Source organism: Aotus nancymaae, unplaced genomic scaffold (genome assembly GCF_030222135.1).
Source record: "Aotus nancymaae isolate 86718 unplaced genomic scaffold, 86718_ANA_hifiasm-v0.15.2.pri h1tg000064l_1, whole genome shotgun sequence".
In the NCBI taxonomy this organism is placed as follows: domain Eukaryota; kingdom Metazoa; phylum Chordata; class Mammalia; order Primates; family Aotidae; genus Aotus; species Aotus nancymaae.
Genome location: NW_026988479.1, coordinates 28,666,775 through 28,684,986, shown reverse-complemented (window position 1 = coordinate 28,684,986; position 18,212 = coordinate 28,666,775). Strand labels below are relative to the sequence as shown.

Genomic DNA, 18,212 nt, shown 5'->3' with positions numbered 1-18,212 from the left:
CTTTAACTATTCTTAAATGCAAACAGAAGCTGAGAAGCAAGAAGGTGGTATCAGAAGTACTGAGAAACGTTTTTAGAGTCCACATACAGCAGGCTCTCATAAAATTTGTGCAGACAGCAAAGATAATGAAGAAATCCAGAAAATCAGGGCAGGAGGGGAACGTTTCCAGGAGACTGTTAACATGGTTCAGTTTCATACTTGTGTATTTCAAGCCCCCTTTCCATATGCAGAAAATCACCAGCTCTCTTTTTTCAGCATAATTGCTAAGCAGAAAATATAGCTTTCACACTACAAGAAATGACTGTTCCATATGATTAATTTTTTTTTTTACATGAGCTTCAATGTATGCTAAAAGCCACCAACACAATTTGCAGTGGTTGTTCTGAACTTGAGGCATTTTCTTCCTTTTCTTTAGAATAGCTATGCTTTATTGGAATTTGATGCTGAAATCCCCCAATAGGCTCCCATGAGATGGGGTAACCATTGGTGGCCTTACCTGCTGCAGAGCTCTCTGGATGTCAATCCCCTGGCCCCAGGGAACAGCTGGGTTAGCCAGACAGTCCCCAGCATTCCCCCGGCGAGATATATCAATTCTCTGCCTCCGCAGGCTCTGGAAAGCCTCAGCCATCACCTTCACCCCATCGTAGGTGAGTGCAGAGGTGTACTGGTGGGAGGAATGGAGACAGTTAGGTATCAAAGAAAGCTGACAGGAAGGCAAGGTTGGGTGCTGTATTTGGGAATGCATTTTCTGGTGATGAGAAAGGCATGCAGTGGGCCAGGTGCATGGTATACATGGGGAGACAGTGGTGAATCAGGGACGGTGTCCCTGTCCCTTCAGATGCCGCTGTTTGACCATGCTAGTCAATGCTGACCCCCTGAACTGTGAGTTCAGTATTGCCAGTTATGACTTTCAAAGAGAAGCAAGGATTGTAGATTTCTGTGTGCAATCTTGCAATTTTTAAAATGTTGGTTCAGTTGGAAAAAATGCATAGATTAAATGTAACACATCTGCAGGCTGGATAAAGTTCATGATAAACCAGTTGGTTTATCCTGGCATTACAGTCATCAGCTAGGAGCCAAGGAAAACAATTAACTCTTTCATCTCTTATAAAAGTAAAAGAAAAAAAATGCAAGAAGGGTAAGCTCTTAATTTTTTCCACATGTGGCTCACCTAAGTGACAAGCTTATGTCCTGTAGACTTTCCCCACGTTTACTTGTGACAGCTATCAGTTATACCCTCTCCTGACAAAAAGTGGACTAAGATGTGGATGAAACAAAATCTGTAGAGCAGTCCAGGAAAATACTTTCTGGCTTTGGAATCCATGTCTATTTTCTTCACTAATTTGTTCCCAATACTTATTATGTTGTCTAGCACACTCCAAGTTCGCAACAGAGGGTTGAAGAACGAATATATGAATATTTTTCTAATTTTTAAACTGTAATTCTCTAATTTCTTATTCAAAAATTAAATTACATTTGGTTATTTTTTTCATCTGCTCAAGTCTTTTGGAAATTGGAATACAGTCATCATCCATTAATTACTTAACTCTTACATAGTTTTTTCATTGCTTTAAAGCATATTTCTGATTTTGTTTGCTTAAGCTCATATTGAAATAATTCTTCATTCTTGAAGGATTAAATCAGTTTGAACAATAGTGGGATAAGAATCATCTCCATTGTATGGTTTGCCATTTATAAAAAGAAATTGACAGAGTGGTAAGAGGAAATCTGTCAAAGATTCACTGTTTGTCCAGATAAACAAACTTGGCCTCACCATCTTTCTCAATACAGTGTTCCACGTGGCCACTGTCAAGCTATCTGGTTTGACTTGGGGAAAAAATTATTTGCTATCGTTATTCCCAACCATTATCAAATAGCAAACAAAATAGATTTTAGTAGGAGTATTTAGAGCTGCGTTGCTGGAAGTGACAAGCAGAGTGTCTGCATGATTATTGAGAGTGGACTCTCCCAGGTAGACATCTGCTGGATATTCCTTGGTTATGTTGCCCTGATTTTTAGCTGGGCATGTGGTTGAGTAGAATAAGGGCCACCTCACTACCCAAAAAAGCTCCATCTACAAAAAAATGAGCATCCTCCTGAGCTGTGCTACATGGTGGCACTGCCCAGAATAGAACCACCATTTTCCAGCTTCCCTTGCAGCCAAATGGGGGTAGTTTTCCAGGATACAATCAATGGCATATGAGTGGAAGATCTGCGTGTGACTTCTGTAAAAAGTTCTTCATGAAGAAGTTCTGCGTTCCGTTTTTTTTTTCTTCCTACTGGGTAGAATGCTGAGGCAATGGCTATAGTTTAAGCAGGTCTCTTGTACTATTAGGCAGCAGCCATATGCGCAGGACAGCAGAGCAAGAAGGTAAAAGAAGCCCAGGTGTTTGATGACTGTGGAGCCATTTTACAAGCCTGGGACTGCTGACTCTTGTTTTGTTTACATGAGAGATAAATAAAATGTCTCCTTTATTAAAACCATTGCCATTTTGGGTTGTCTGACCCCTGCACTTTGTACCTAATAATTTTTACAAATACATTGTTTCCTTTAGAAAACAAATTCCTTTCTAAAGATGAATGCTGCTCAGAAATCTGAGGCAGACAAAGGGGCAAGGCTGGCCATTTGCTGCTGGCCGCCCATCCACTCACCTTGGGTCTCTTCCAGTCCACCCGGGTGTGGTCCCGAGCATCACTGTTCTTCCACTGCTGCATGATCTTGGCTGGGATGGTGTCTGTGTAGTTCACTAGCTGGAAACCCGTCACATTTGCGCCACTCTCCTTGAATTTGTTTAAGTCGATGTCCATGAAACCCTGTGAGTGGGGGAGAAGGGAGAAGTCAGAACATGCTGCCTGGATAAATCAACTTTACCTGTTCCAGAACCATAGCATTTTCCATTCTGTTCCACCAGATGAAACCCACTCAATGGAGAGACAGTTGGGCCTCTTTTCCTTTGAACTTGGTTGTTACTTAGTTTGTGCACAAAATTAGCATAGCTCAGGAGACAGTAACCTTGTTTGGAGGGCTGGCTAGTAGTTATACTATTAACTAATTTATTTGACAGTTTTCTTGTCTGAATAATGGAGGTCTGGATGTTGGGGAAAATGTGCAATGAAATGACACAAGTCAAGTGTGTGATACAGAGTGAGTGATCAATAAATAGTGGCTGGGATTATTATGGTGATACAGATAAACAGCATAAGGTAGAAACCTCTAAGGAGGGAATCATCTCATCAACCATCCCAATACTCATCCATTTTGAAAGAAGAGAAATCTGAATTTCACTGGGGCAAACTCCTATGAGTTACTCAAGGACACCAGCAAGTCTGTGGAAGAGACCGAGTTCTGATCCCAGTCTTCACCATCACCCTGTGCTCTTTTCCATACAACAGAGTAAATCTTCACCACTCCATGAGGCCTGATCAATTCAGTATTCATGAAGGATTCTTTATTATAATAAAACTTTCCACCACATTTAGTGAAGTTTACTCAAACTCAAAAAGGCTTCTAACTAAAAAGAAAATCTTACAGTTGTATAATATATTCAATAATGTTCAGTACTTTCATATCTATGGCCTCATTTCACTTTATCCCTCTTTAAGGTAAACATTATATGTCTATTTGCCAGATAAAGAAACTGAGGCACAGTGAAAGAATCAACTTGCACAGAGTCATTTATGGAGTTAGTAGCAGAGAGAGCACCAAAACTAAGGGCCTCTGTTAGGTATTGGTTCACTTTTGTCACTCACTCACTTATTCACTGATTAATCATTTCAGCAAACATTTTTGAAAAATCATAGGGAGATCCAAGATGGCCAAATAGGAACAGCTCTAGAGTGCAGATCCCAGTGAGAAGAACGCAGAGGGTGAGTGATCACTGAATTTCCAAATGAGTTTTTACTGCCCACTGACCAGGAGATTCCTGGGCTGAAAAGTGCCACGAGCCTCCAGCATGGCTGTTTCAGCAGGCGCTGTGGGTCTCCACACAGAAACTAGCACAAATCGAGGCAGCCATTTCAACAGGTGGCTGGAGTGCCTGGGATACAGAGCCACCCATTCAACTGAAAAAAAAAATACGGGGCTGAAATAGGGAGTCAGGTGATCTGGTTTGGCAGGTCCCACCCCCTACAAAGACCAGCAATTTGAAATGTTCTAGACTGAGAGTTTTGCAGCAAGTGTAGCTGGACCCAGGACAGTCCAGCTCAGTGGGGGGAAGGGCCTCAGCCATTACCGAGGCAATCCACCACTACCAAGGCAGTCCACCATTACTGAGGCATTTCACTATTACCCAGGCAGTCCACGATTACTGAGGCAATCTGCCATTACCGAGGCAGTCCACCATTACCAAGACAATCCGCCTTTACTGAGACAATCTGCCATTACTAAGACAGTCCGCCATTACTGAGGCAGACCACCATTACTAAGGCAGTTCTAACAGGAAGTTCACATAGCAGCTGGGCAGAGCCCACAGCAGCTCAGTAACATCTCTGCTGGCAGACCCTGGCTAGACTACCACCTTGCTGGGCAGGGCATCTCCGAAAAAAGGCAGCAGCACATCAGGAACTTAAAAATAAAGCCCCACCTTCCCAGGACAGAGCACCTGGGGAAAAAGGTGTTTATGAATTCTGCTGCAGCAGACATAAACTCCCCTGCCCAGAAGTTCTGAATGGAACAACTGAGCTCACAGCTCAGCACTTGAGCTCCTATAAGGGACAGACTGTCTCCTCAAGCAGCTCCCTGACCCCTGTATATCCAAAGAGATACTTTGTAAAGGAGAGCTCAGACTGACATCTGGCAGGTACACTTCTGGGATAAAGATAACAGAAGAAGAAACTGGCAGCAACCCTTACTGTTCTCCAGCCCCTGTGGGTGATCCCCAGGCAAAGAGGATCTGGAGTGGACCTCCAGGAGGCCTACAGTAGAAGGGCTGGATGGTTAGAAGGAAAATGAAAAAAACAGAAAGAAATAACTTCAACATCAACAAAAAGGATGTCCACTCAGAAACCCCATCCAAAAGTCACAAACTACAAGCACCACAGGTATATAAATCCACAAAGATGGGAAGAAACCAGCACAAAATGGATGAAAACACTAAAAACCAGAACACCTTTCCTCCTCCAAGGGATCACAACTCCACACAAGGAAGGAAACAAAGCTGGATGGAGAATGAGTCTGATGAATTGACAGAAACAGGCTTCAGAAGGTAGGTAATAACAAACTTCTCTGAGCTAAAAGAACATGTTCTAATCCAATGCAAAGAAACTGAGAATGTTGAAAAAAGGTTAGAGGAAATGCTAACGAGAATAAACAGCTTAGAAAAGAATATAAATGACCTGATGGAGCTGCAAAACACAACAAGAGAACTTCGCGAGCATACAAAAGTCTCAATAGCCGAATCGACCAAGCAGAAGAAGGGACATCAGAGATTGAAGATCAACTCAATGAAATAAAATGAGAAGGCAAGATTAGAGAAAAAAGAGTGAAAGAAATGAACAAAGCCTCCAAGAAATATGGGATTATGTGAAAGGACCTAATCTACGTTTGATAGGTGTACCTGAATATGACAGAGAGAATGAATCCAAGCTGGAAAACACCCTTCAGGATATTATCCAGGAGAACTTCCCCAAGCTAGCAAGGCAGACCAACTTCAAGTCCAGGAAATACAGAGAATACCACAAAGATATTCCTCAAGAAGAGCAAGGCACATAATCATCAGATTCACCAAGGTTGAAATAAAGGTAAAAGTTCTAAGGGCAGCCAGAGAGAAAGGTTAGGTTACCCACAAAGGGAAGCCCATCAGACTCACAGCAAATCTCTCAGCAGAAACTCTACAAGCCAGAAGAGAGTGGGGGACAATATTCAACATCCTTAAAGAAAACTTTCAACCTAGAATTTCATATCTAGCCATACTAAGCTTCATAAGCAAAGCAGAAATAAAATCCTTTACAGACAAGTAATTGCTGAGAGACTTCATCACCACCAGGCCTGCCTTACAAGAGCTCCTGCAAGAAGCAGTAAACAGAAAGGAACAACCATACCAGCCACTCCAAATGGTAAACAGCATCGACACAATGAAGAAACTGCATCAACTAATGGGCAAAACCACCAAAATGGCAGGATTGAATTCACACATAACAGTATTAACCTTAAATGTAAATAGGCTAAATGCCCCAATCAAAAGACACAGACTGGCAAATTGGATAAAAAGTCAAAAGCCATTGGTGTGCTGTATCCAGGAAACCCATCTCACATGCAAGAACATACATAGGCTCAAAATAAAGAGAAGGAAGAGGATTTACCAACCAAATGGAGAGCTAAAAAAAGCAGGAGGTTCAATCCTAGTCTCTGATAAAATATACTTTAAACCAACAAAGTTCAAAAGACACAAAGAAGGGCATTACATAATGGTAAAAGGATGAATGCAACAAGAAGAACTAACAATCCTAAATATGTAAGCACCCAATACAGGAGCACCCAGATACATAAAGCAAGTTCTTAATGATCTACTAGGAGACTTAGACTCCCACACAATAATAGTGGGAGACTTTAACACTCCATGTCAATATTAGACAGATCAATGAGACAGAAAATTGACAAAGATATCCAGGACTTGAACTCAGATCTGGACCAAGCAAACCAAATAGACTTCTACAACACTCTCCACCCCAAATCCACAGAATATACATTCTTCTCAGCACTACATCACACCTAGTCTAAAACTGACCATATAATTGGAAGTAAATCACTTCGCAGCAAATGCAAAATAATGGAAATCATAAGAAACAGTCTCTCAGACCACAGTGCAATCAAATTAGTATTCAGGATTAAGAAACTAACTCAGAACTTCACAACTTCATGGAAACTGAACAACTGACTCTTTAATGTTGACTGGATAAACAACGAAATGAAGGCAGAAATAAAGATGTTCTTCGCAACCAACGAGAATGAAGACACAGTTTACCAGAATCTCTGGGACAAATTTAAAGCAGTGTCTAGAGGAAAATTTATAGCAATAAATGCCCATATGAGAAAAAAGGAAAGATATAAAATTGACCTCCTATCATCAAAATTGAAAGAGCTAGGGGAGCAAGATCAAAAGAACTCAAAGCTAGCAGAAGACAAGAAATAACTAAGATCAGAGCAGAAATGAAGGAGAGAGAGACATAAAAATCCCTTCAAAAAATCAATAAAGCCAGGAGCTGTTTTTTTGAAAAGATCAACAAAATAGACAGGTCACACTAGCCAGATTAATAAAAAGTAAAAGAGAGAAAAATCAAATAGATGCAATAAAAAATGATAAAGGGGATATTGCCACCGATTCCATAGAAATACAAACTACCATCAGAGATTACTACGAACAACTCTATGCACATAAACCAGTAAACCTGGAAGAAAGAGTTGAATTCCTGGACACTTGCACCCTCCCAAGCCTAAACCAGGAAGAAGTTGAAACCCTGAATAGACCAATAATAAGGGCTGAAGTTGAGGCAGCAATTAATAGCCTACCAACCAAAAAAAGCCCAGGTCCAGATGGGTTCACAGCCAAATTCTACCAGACATACAAAGAGGAACTGGTACCATTCCTTCTGAAACTGTTCCAAACAATCTAAAAAGAGAGAATCCTTCCCAAATCATTTTATGAGAACAACATCATTCTGATACCAAAACCCGGAAGAGAATCGACAAGAAAATAAAACTTCAGGCCAATATGCATGATGAACATAGATGCAAAAATCTTCAACAAAATACTGGCAAACAGATTGCAACAGCACATCAAAAAGTTTATCCATCAAAATCAAGGAGGCCTCATCCTGGGGATGCAAGGCTGGTTCAATGTGCGCAATTTTATAAATGTAATCCACCACATAAACAGAACCAAAGACAAAAACTACACAATCATCTCAATAGATGCAGAGAAGGCCTTTGACAAAATTCAACAGTCTTTTATGCTAAAAACTCTCAATAAACTAGGTATTGATGGAACGTATCTCAAAATAATAAAAGCCATTTACAAGAAACCCACAACCAATATCATACTGAATGGGCAAAAACTGGAAGCATTCCCTTTGAAATCTGGCACTAGACAATGATGCCCTCTCTCACCACTTCTATTCAATATAGTATTGGAAGTTCTAGCCAGAGCAATCAGGCAAGAAAAAGAAATAAAGGGTATTCAATTAGGAAAGGGGGAAGTCAAATTGTCTCTATTTGCAAACGACATGATTGTATATCTAGAAGACCCCTGTTGTCTCAGCCCAAAATTTCCTTAAACTGATAAGCAACTTCAGCAAAGTCTCAGGATACAAAATCACTGTGCAGAAATCACAAGCATTCCTACACACCAATAACAGACTAAAAGAGAGCCAAATCAAGAATGAACTGCCATTCACAATTGCTACAAAGAGAATAAAATACCTAGAAATACAACTAACAAAGTATATAAAGGACCTCTTCAAGGAGAACCACAAACCACTGCTCAATGAAATAAGAGAGGACACAAACAGATGGAAAAACATTTCATGCTCAGGGTTAGGAAGAATCAGTATTGTGGAAACGGTCATATGACCAAAGTTATTTACAGATTCAACACTGTCTTCATCAAGCTACCTATGACCCTCTTCACAGAACTGGAAAAACCACTTTAAACTTCATAAGGAACCAAAAGAGAGCCTGCATAGCCATGGCAATCCTAAGCAAAAAGAACAGAGCTGGAGGTATCACACTACCTGACTTCAAACTATACTTCAAGGCTACAGTAATCAAAACAGAATGGTACTGGTACCAAAACAGAGATATAGACCAATGGAACAGAACAGAGGCCTTGGAGGCAATGCCACAATCTACAATCATCTGATCTTTGACAAAACTGACAAAAAGAAGCAATGGTGAAAGGATTTCCTGTTTAATAAATGGTGTTGGGATAACTGGCTAGACACGTGTAGAAAACAGAAACTGGACCCCTTCCTGACACCTTACACTAAAATTAATTCCAGATGGATTATAGACTTAAACATAAGACCAAACACAATAAAAATCCTAGAAGAAAACCTAGGCAAAACCATTCAGGACATAGGCATAGGCAAGGACTTCATGACTAAAACACCAAAAGCATTGGCAATAAAAGCCAAAATAGACAAATTGGATCTAATTAAACTCCAGAGCTTATGTACAGCAAAAGAAACAATCATTAGAGTGAATTGGCAACTAACAGAATGGGAATAAATGTTTGCAATCTACCCATCTGACAAAGGGCTAATATCCAGAATCTACAAAGAACTAAACAGATTTACAAGAAACAAACAAACCCATTCAAAAGTGGGCAAAGTATATGAACATACACTTTTCAAAAGAAGACATATATGAGGACAACAAACATATGAAAAAAATGCTCATCATCACTGATTATTAGAGAAATGTAAATCAAAACCACACTGAGATACCCTGTCCTGTCAGTTAGAATGGCAATCATTAAAAAATCTGGAGACAACAGATGTTGGAGAGGATGTGGAGAAGTAGGAACACTTTTACACTGTTGGTGGGAGTGTAAATTAGTTCAACCATTGTAGAAGACAGTGTGGTGATTCCTCAAGACATAGAAATAGAAATTCCATTTGACCCAGCAATCCCATTACTGGGTATATATCCAAAGGATTATAAATCGTTCTATTATAAAGACACATGCACACATATGTTCACTGTGGCACTGCTTACAATAGCAAAGACCTGGAACCAACCCAAATGCCCATCAATGATAGACCGGACAAGAAAAATGTGGCATTTATACACCACAGAATACTATACAGCCATAAAAAATGATGAGTTCCTGTCCTTTGTAGGTAAAGGATGGATCTGGAAACCATCATTCTCAGCAAACTGACACAAGAACAGAAAATCAAACACCACATGTTCTCACTCATAGGTGAGTGCTGAACAATGAGAACACATGGACACAGGGAGGGGAGCATCACAAACTGGGGTCTGCTGGGGGGGACTAGGGGAGGGACAGTGGAGGTTAGGGAGGTTAGGGAGGAATAACATGGGGGAGAAATGCCAAATATAGATGATAGGGGGATGGAGGCAGCAAACCACATTGCCATGTATGTTCCTGGGCAACAATTCTGCATGATCTGTGCATGTACCCCAGAATCTAAAGTACAATAAAAAATACATATATATATAAATAGTAATAATAAATATAAAAATAAAATAAGTATATTGAAGGAGGCACCAAAGGAAAAAAAAAAGAAAAGTCATAGTGCACTATTTTAATAGTGAATAAAGCAAGTTCCTTCCCTCATGGAGCTTATATTCTAGTGGGGTAGATAGACAATAAACAAATACACAAGTAAACATGCAGCATAGTATAGTATAATCTAGGATAGTACAGTCTGTGGTAACAATGAGTCCTATGAAGAAGGATGAAGTGAGGTAATAGGATGGTGAGGGGCAGTGTCATACTTTGGAAGAAATGATGATGATGAGTCTCCCTGAGGAGGTGGTCTTGGCATAGGGATCTGAGTGAAGTGATGCCTGTGTCTGAGCTATGGGGATATTTGGAGAAGAACATTCTGAGCAAAGACCCAGAGGTGGGGGGATGATTGGCATATTCAAGAAACAGGAGGCTGGTGTGACTGTGGCACATTGAGTTGGAGGAGAAAGGGTGGGAAAGGAGGTCAAAGTGGCAGCCCAAAGTTGGTCACATAGAGCCTTGCATTAACTTGGGTTTCTTTTTAGGTATAATTGGGGGTCCTCCCAGCAGGAAGAAAAAAATAATGGAATGCAATACTTCTTCATGAAGAACTTTTTTCAGAAGTCACACACAGATCTTCCACTCATAAGCTGTTGATCTATCTTGGAAAACTACCCAAGGAATTTTAGCAGGATCATAAAGGCAATTCCCTCTCAGTTCCATGGCTCAGTGAAACTGCCAAATTCCAATGGGTGAAATGGGAAAATAAGCTGGGGACTCATGGTCAATGGCGAAGCTCTGAACTGGGAGCCAAGGGATTAGAGCAGTGGTCCCAGCTCCCTCTTGGCATCCTAGGACACTGTCCATGTTTCTGAATTTCTCATTGACTTTCTCTAATTTTTCTATCTAAAAGAATAGACAATTTCATGATTCAAAAACAACCCTCCCCCACCCCTATACCTCTAACGTTCTAGGATTCTTTATTGCTTCTATTTTTGTAAACAAAGCAAGCTTAGTTGCACTCAGAGCCTTTGTCCTTGCTGTTCTCTCTGCCTGGAAATGTGATTTCCCTGTCTGTTTCCTTTCCATCTTTTGGATGTCAGCTAGACTGCCTTCTCTCAGAGAGGTCTTTCCTGACTTCAGTAGCCTGAAGTGTAGGTGTCCTGTTGATGAACCTTTGTAGACTGGCTTCCCTTCTCCACCTCACTTCCCTGCTTTCCCACTGGTGTTTTTAGGATTGGCACCCAAGAAGCCCCTTGTACTTGAATCCTTGTTTGAGGAACTGTTTCCAGAAGAACATAGTAGAGTTAACCCCAGCACTCTATTCAGTCTGTTCTATCTCAGTGCCCTGTTAGAGTTTCTCCAGAGTTTTTATCACCATTTGAGATTATCTCGTTTACTTATGTGTTCCCATAGCCTCTTTCCACCCATTGAAATGTCAGTTTCATTCGAGCAGTAAACTTTTTTGTCTTGATCACTGATGTGTCCCAGAACCTGCTTTTAAAACAATGGTTGGCACAGAGTATGTCCACAGTATATATTTGTTAAGTGAATGAATAAAAGCCAGAGACTTTCCTCAAGCAAGAATGCCAATTATCGAGGAGAAATATGACCAGCAGGCAGCAAATACCAGTGGGTGATTTTAATTGGTTGAAAAGAGAAATTCAGGTTGAAAATACCTTTTGAGTTTAACGTGTTCCACAGCCACAGTTTACAGAGTTCCACAGATGTAACTGATTTGCACAATGGTTCTAGTAAGTTGTCGGTGGAGGTGAAATCAGAACTAGGTTCCTGTACCCAGCATGCATTCCAAGACATAGCATCTAAGAGCACAGTCATCCTAACACTGGTTAAAAGCTAGTGCACAGTTGAGAGATTTCCCATAGTTCTTAGAGACTTTAAAAAGAACATGTTCATAAAGTAGCTACTGGGAGATTGAAATGGAAATTATCTTTTGCAGTCAAATTCTGTCTCTTGAAAATAAAGCTCCTGGGCATTTCATACTGACTGCTTCCATCTCAAACATAATGGAGGCCAAAGGAAATGGTGGAGTTTCCTCTACTGCTCAACATAAATGCCACTCAATCTTATCACCAGAATGTCTGACTACAAGGTTAGTGCAGCCCAAACCTTAGTTACTTATGATCAAACTAATAAGACTCTCCAACTGAACTCAGTGGACAAAGAATGCTAAATCAAGCTCATAGCTAGGATGTTAAGTAAAAGAAACAAAATAAGGAAATGACTTGGGGTCATGCACTATACTCTCATCTAATAGCTGACATCTTCCCTCCTATGTAAGATTTCATGCTGGGAATAATAATCGTGAATCTCTACTATGTTTTTAATCACTAAGAAATGATTCTCTCATAGTTACTAGACTAAATTTCTCCATAATTCAAGAAAATGAACTCTGACAATGTACAAATATGTTCTTGTCTAGAAGGGGAAATACAGGTGTTAACTCTTTGCTCACTGGTTTGTGGGAAAATTCAATTCACTCATTTTGTTCCCCTGGGAACTCTCATTAAATAAGGTTTAATTAAATATTTTTCTAATTTTCTTAGCCATTTTATAAAAAAAAAAAAACACCTTAGGGGGTAATATTTGGTAACTAGTGCATTTTTCTTTATCTGCTTTATTTGTGCTATTAATTATATAGTATTACATAAGAATACTACATTGCTAATTATATTCTATTAAAAATTTTAACTATGAAATTTGATTACTATTCTCTTTGAGCCATTTTGCCTATTTTACAAAATGTTCCCAAATGCTGGAACCATTGCTTTATATACTGGGACTATTGACAAAAAAATAAAATTAATCTACAGGGTACTCATTTTTCAAGTTAGTCAGTGTTTTTCCAGTTATTCAGCACAAGATTGCAGGTCAAAACTTATAGTCTTTCCACTGACCTTCCAGCACTGGCACTAATGCTTCTCTTTGAGTGACTGTTTCTTACCTAAAGTGAAGCTTGGTGATGAGTGAGCTCCTAGGGCTACCAGGTCATTGTATTCTTGTCTGCTTCTTTTTCATCTCTATAGCATTTCACACTATCCCATGTGTGACTAAAAAATGGGTGAGAAAGGATGCTTTGTTTACTATCTTTATTAAATGCATATAAATTGGCTGACAAACTGTAAGCTCTCAGGAAGTGGTTCTGAGGGATGTATCGTAATACCTTGAGGTACTTTTGAAAAAGAGCCATACCCAAGGACTATCATTCAGTAGCCCTAAAGAGGAAATTGATATCTGTATTTTGACAAAGCTCTAATGCTAGGGAATAAAAAATCAAGGTTCACTATATTAAAAATATAAAGGTAATCATCAGAAGAATTCCATATAATATCATAACGAACAATCATTGAGGAGGGGACGTTGGGGGCATAAAATGAGCTGATTTGTCATCTTTCTAATGGGAAGTCAGGTATGGAATTAAAGTTGACAAAGCAGGAAGAAGAAATATAAATATAATATGTAGAAGTGAAAAGGAAACCATTGAATAACCACATACAGAGAAAGGTTTTAAAATATTTACTTCTATGAAGTATAGAATTGGAAAGAATGGGTATTTCCTTTTTATTTTATACCCTTTCGTAATATCTGTTTTATCCTGTGAATATATTATATTTTTAATACCATTAAAAAATAAAAATAGATCCTCAGATAGCTCTAATGTATCTTTGATATAATCTACTCATCACTGGAAAGTTGGGGAGGGAGTAGCAGTGGCAGGAGAGGGGAGAGGTTGTTGCATTTACTGAAGCTTTGTTATGGTCTTTTAAGAGAGTGCTGCTTAATTTTTTTATCTCCTGGCCTGAAATAAAAGCACACTGGTGCTGTTAAATGCTCTACTGAAAACAGCTTCAGAAGCACTGCTTACAAGAATAACAAAAATGAAAATAATGGCTAAAAATGCCCCTTTATATGCATTATATAACTTTATTCAAACAACTTTTTAAGAGTTTTGAAGTTACTGCAATTTAAAAATAAAAAAATAATAATCATCTGAGATGTATTTTAAACATTTTTCAAGCTGTATTCCTGAGTCAGGCATTCTGTTAAGTGCTTTATATACATAATCCTTTAATTCCTTAAACAATTCCAAGAGGTAAATGTGCACAGTAGACACCCAATACTTATTTGCATAAATGAGTGAGTGAGTATCCATTCTAATTTTCTGTTGAGGAGCTATGGTTCAGAGACCTCTGGAAACTTCCTGGAGATTACACAGCAAGCAAGAATTCAAACTGTGGTCCAACTATAAAATCTGTCTTCTTCACAAATATGTTCTACTGCCCCAAGAGTGGAGAAACATATGAGTTTAGCCTTAGGATGGTGTGTCCAGATTGCTCCATACAAAGAGGGACAATGAACCTCAGACTATGGCTGGCACAGTTAATAGCCAGAATATGTCTCACCCTGCCAGAGCAGGGTCCTTCAAATACAGCTTTCTGTCTTAAAGTAACATTTGTGGGACACCACTAGGTTTCTCTTCTTGGCACTATCCTCCTAAGGGTCTTTAGCTTTTTCCAAAGCCTCTGATTTATCTGAAGCCTATTTGTGCCCCCCTATTCCACATCTATGCAAGGGATCAGCCAACTTTTTATGTAAAGGGCCAGATTATAAATATTTTAGGCTTTGCAAACCATATGGTTCTTGTCACAACTAGTCAGCTCTGCCATTGCAGCATGAAAGCAGCCATATATAGAAAATAGTAAATTAATGAGCATGGCTGTCCCAATATTTTTGGGCACTGAAATTTAATTTCATGTAGTTTCACATATTATAAAATATCATTCTTTTCATTTTTTTCCAATGATTTAAAAATGTAAAAATTATTCTTAGCTCATGAGCCATATAAAATCAGATGATGGCTGGATTTGACACAAAGACCATAGTTTGCTGACTTTTGACCTATACAGGGAGCAAATATTTTGGAGAGCAGACCAAACCCCTCATATTGTACAGATAGGGAAACTGAGGCCCAGAGAGGGAAATAATGGCTTAAGGTTACATGGCCAGTGAGAGGATTAGTTGAGAACAGAATCTGTCTCCTCTCTGTATCTACTGTAGGAGGTAAAACATAGGGAAACCGAGGCCCAAAGAGGACAATAGTGGTTTAAGGTTATATGGCTGGTGAGAGAATTAGTTGAGAACAGAATCTGTCCCCTCTCTATATTCACTGTGGGAGGAAACACAATGCTGAAAATCCATTTGAGTACAATGGTTGGGAGTGAATGTGCTCAATTAAGTAAACTAGTTAATATAGTCACTCCATCTATCATATGCCAATTATAATTTTCAAAGGATTAGAATGAAAAGGCATTTCAAGTAATTATGATATCCTAAAGAGATGTTTAACACTACAACTTCATTGGATATGCTTTCATCTTGCTGTGAATATTTGGAGAATGCTTTAAGAATCTTGAAGAAGCTTTGGGCCATTATTATGACTATTAATTATCGTGTGCATTTGGAAACAAAAGAACTGATTATGTGTGCCTACTGGTTACTTAACCTCTCTGAAGCTCAGTTCTCCAGTCTTCAAAATGCAGATATAGCACCTACATCATAGGATTGGTGAAAGGTTTAAAAAAATTAATATAACTAAGCACTTAGAACTGTGTCTGGCACATAGTAAGCGCTTAATGAATGTTAGCTATTATTATGATCATCACATTCACCATTATCATTATTATCAGGTCAAAAGAGGTTAGGCATTAGAACTCCTTCAAATACAGGGACTGGGTCAGACAAGAGGCCTGAGAGAATATGAAGCAGGTGTATAGGAACATAGCTTTCGAGGGATAAAAAGCTTTATCTTCAAAGCTGGATTTCCTTTTCTCTGGGATTCTTTCAAGGGGTCACATACAAGCTGTTAGCTCTCATCATCCTGCCTGTGCTCACACCACACCCATCAGAAGGAAGAAGGAGCATCTAACATCATTCAAGGAAATGGGCAAGTTAGTTTTATTAAACAAATCCTAGGATACTGGAAAGAGCATTTCCTCTACCCCGTCCCTTGAGATCCACAGGAGGTAAGATGAGAGAAATCAAAGAATTTGTACTTTATACTCTGAATGGCACAGATTGAACATGCCAAGTTTCCCCAAATTGTCAGATAAAATCTTAGATGACAGCTCCACAGAGAGAGTAGTTATAGGAAACTGTGGTTTGAAAAGTCTTCTTGTATTAAAGTATTTTTTAAAAAGGGAATTATCAGCCTAAAAAATTATAGAAGGCCAAGAAAGTAAGTGAAGGATGCATTTGAGTCCCAGAAAGGTTGTCATGGGGAAGAGATGGATGATTTGTTCTCTGAGGCTCTGGAAGCTAGGCCAGAGCCAATGAAGGGGCAGATGTCATAGGAGGCAGATTTTGGCTAAAATAATAATTACAAGTACCTAACAGGTATCAAACCTGTTCTGTGTAATAGAAATTGTGCTAAGTGCTTTATCTGTGTTAACCTTATTTAATCCTCATAGCAATCCTGTAAAGTGGGTACTATTATCCTTTCCATTTGCGAATTAGAAATTTAAAAAATTAAGGCTTAAATAAATGGAGTCATTCCTGCTTAATACAGCATAGCTAGTGAGGGACAGAGATCATAGTCCAATGAGTAACAAGACTCTAGGACTTGTTTTCTAACCACAATACATCAAACCTCCTAACCATGAGTGCAGTCTAACTATTCATTTATGTCCTGTCCTGCAATGAAGCACTCAGAACAGCACATATCTTTATACTAAGAAGGAAGTATCAGGCTTCCATGAGATCAGGGCATTTCCCTTAGCTCCTTTAATGTGTGCTGGTACTTGAAATGTGAACCACACAGCACTTTATTCCTATCTCTTCCAGGCCTCTCCTAGCTTTCTCTTTGAGCCTGCAGGGACACTTCTCACCTCCCTTGTGAGACTGTGAGCTCCTGGAGGGCAGGGACGTTGGCCCCCACAGCATCCACACACAGTACCTGGATCCACACACATACACCCTGGTGTATGCTCAATACATGTGGAGGAATGAAGGAACAGAAAATTTCTGCTCACCCTTTTCATAATTTTTTTATAAGCTTCAATCCTGTCACCTCTCAGCCTCAGCTTTTGTCTTGTGGATCAAAGAGGTCTTCTTACTGACTTTTTTGTGTAGTCTATCGTGAACCAGGTCATAAATAAGAAGTGTCAGGAAAAGAATTTTTAGGGACAACCACCTAAGTTCTGTCCTGTCTTTCCATCTCATGAGTTGCTTGTCTTTGGGCAATTATCTCAACTTGTGTAGGCATTAGTTTATTGATCTGCAAAATAAGGACTTTGGCTACATCAATGACCTTATAAGCTATGTTCTCTGTTGCAGGCATTTTAGAAGTTACCATACTGGGTTAAGGGAAGGGCAGAAAGATGGGGTCCTAGATCCCCACCCTCTCTCTTCCACCATAGTAGCTCTGCTTTTTGTCTGTTCTATATACTAGAGTTCTCCCCCAAGATTCCATTTGAAAATAGAGCTTCAAACTAAAAAGTTTAGAAACTTCTGAATCACTTCATTTCTCTTCTAAGGGCTTTTCCAGCTTTGATCTACAATACTGTAATCACACAGGTATGTGCACATGAATATGGATATGTGTGAATTTGTGGAATACTCCTGGGCTGAAGACTTGTTTCCTCAAATACCCTTGTCTCTGCATAAAAGTCTTCACATTTTCCTATTTTAGTCACTTTAACCAACCAAACTTTTAAGGTGTCCTCTCCCTATATAATCTCTGGAAACACAGAGGCTAGTCTAGTTCCCTCTAATTAAATAAGGTATTGTAGCTGTGCTTAAATCAGTGAAAACACCATAAATATTGGAAAGAAAAAGCATTCATGTTGACTTATCCAATTACATTTGAAACCAGGGAGGCACACTTGGATATCTGCAAACACACCAACAGACATACCTCATACAAGTATCCACTATTGACAAAGCATTTTAAATGTCAGTCAGTGTCTCACAGACTAATTTCTCTCAGTCCTGGGATTTAGGATA

General features: G+C 39.3%; 1 protein-coding gene across 4 annotated transcripts in view; it reads right to left on the bottom strand.

Annotated features, from left to right (window-relative positions):
• Nucleotides 1-18,212, bottom strand: part of GRIA1 (glutamate ionotropic receptor AMPA type subunit 1) — a 320,067-nt gene that overhangs the window by 123,943 nt on the left and 177,912 nt on the right. For all 4 annotated transcript variants that reach the window (XM_064366541.1, XM_012460388.3, XM_012459679.3 and 1 more), the window contains exons 6-7: nucleotides 2,653-2,814; nucleotides 497-664 (exon numbers count right to left, since the gene is read on the bottom strand). In XM_064366541.1, the coding sequence (XP_064222611.1) occupies nucleotides 497-664; nucleotides 2,653-2,814 (330 nt within the window). The remainder of the gene's footprint in view (nucleotides 1-496; nucleotides 665-2,652; nucleotides 2,815-18,212) is intronic.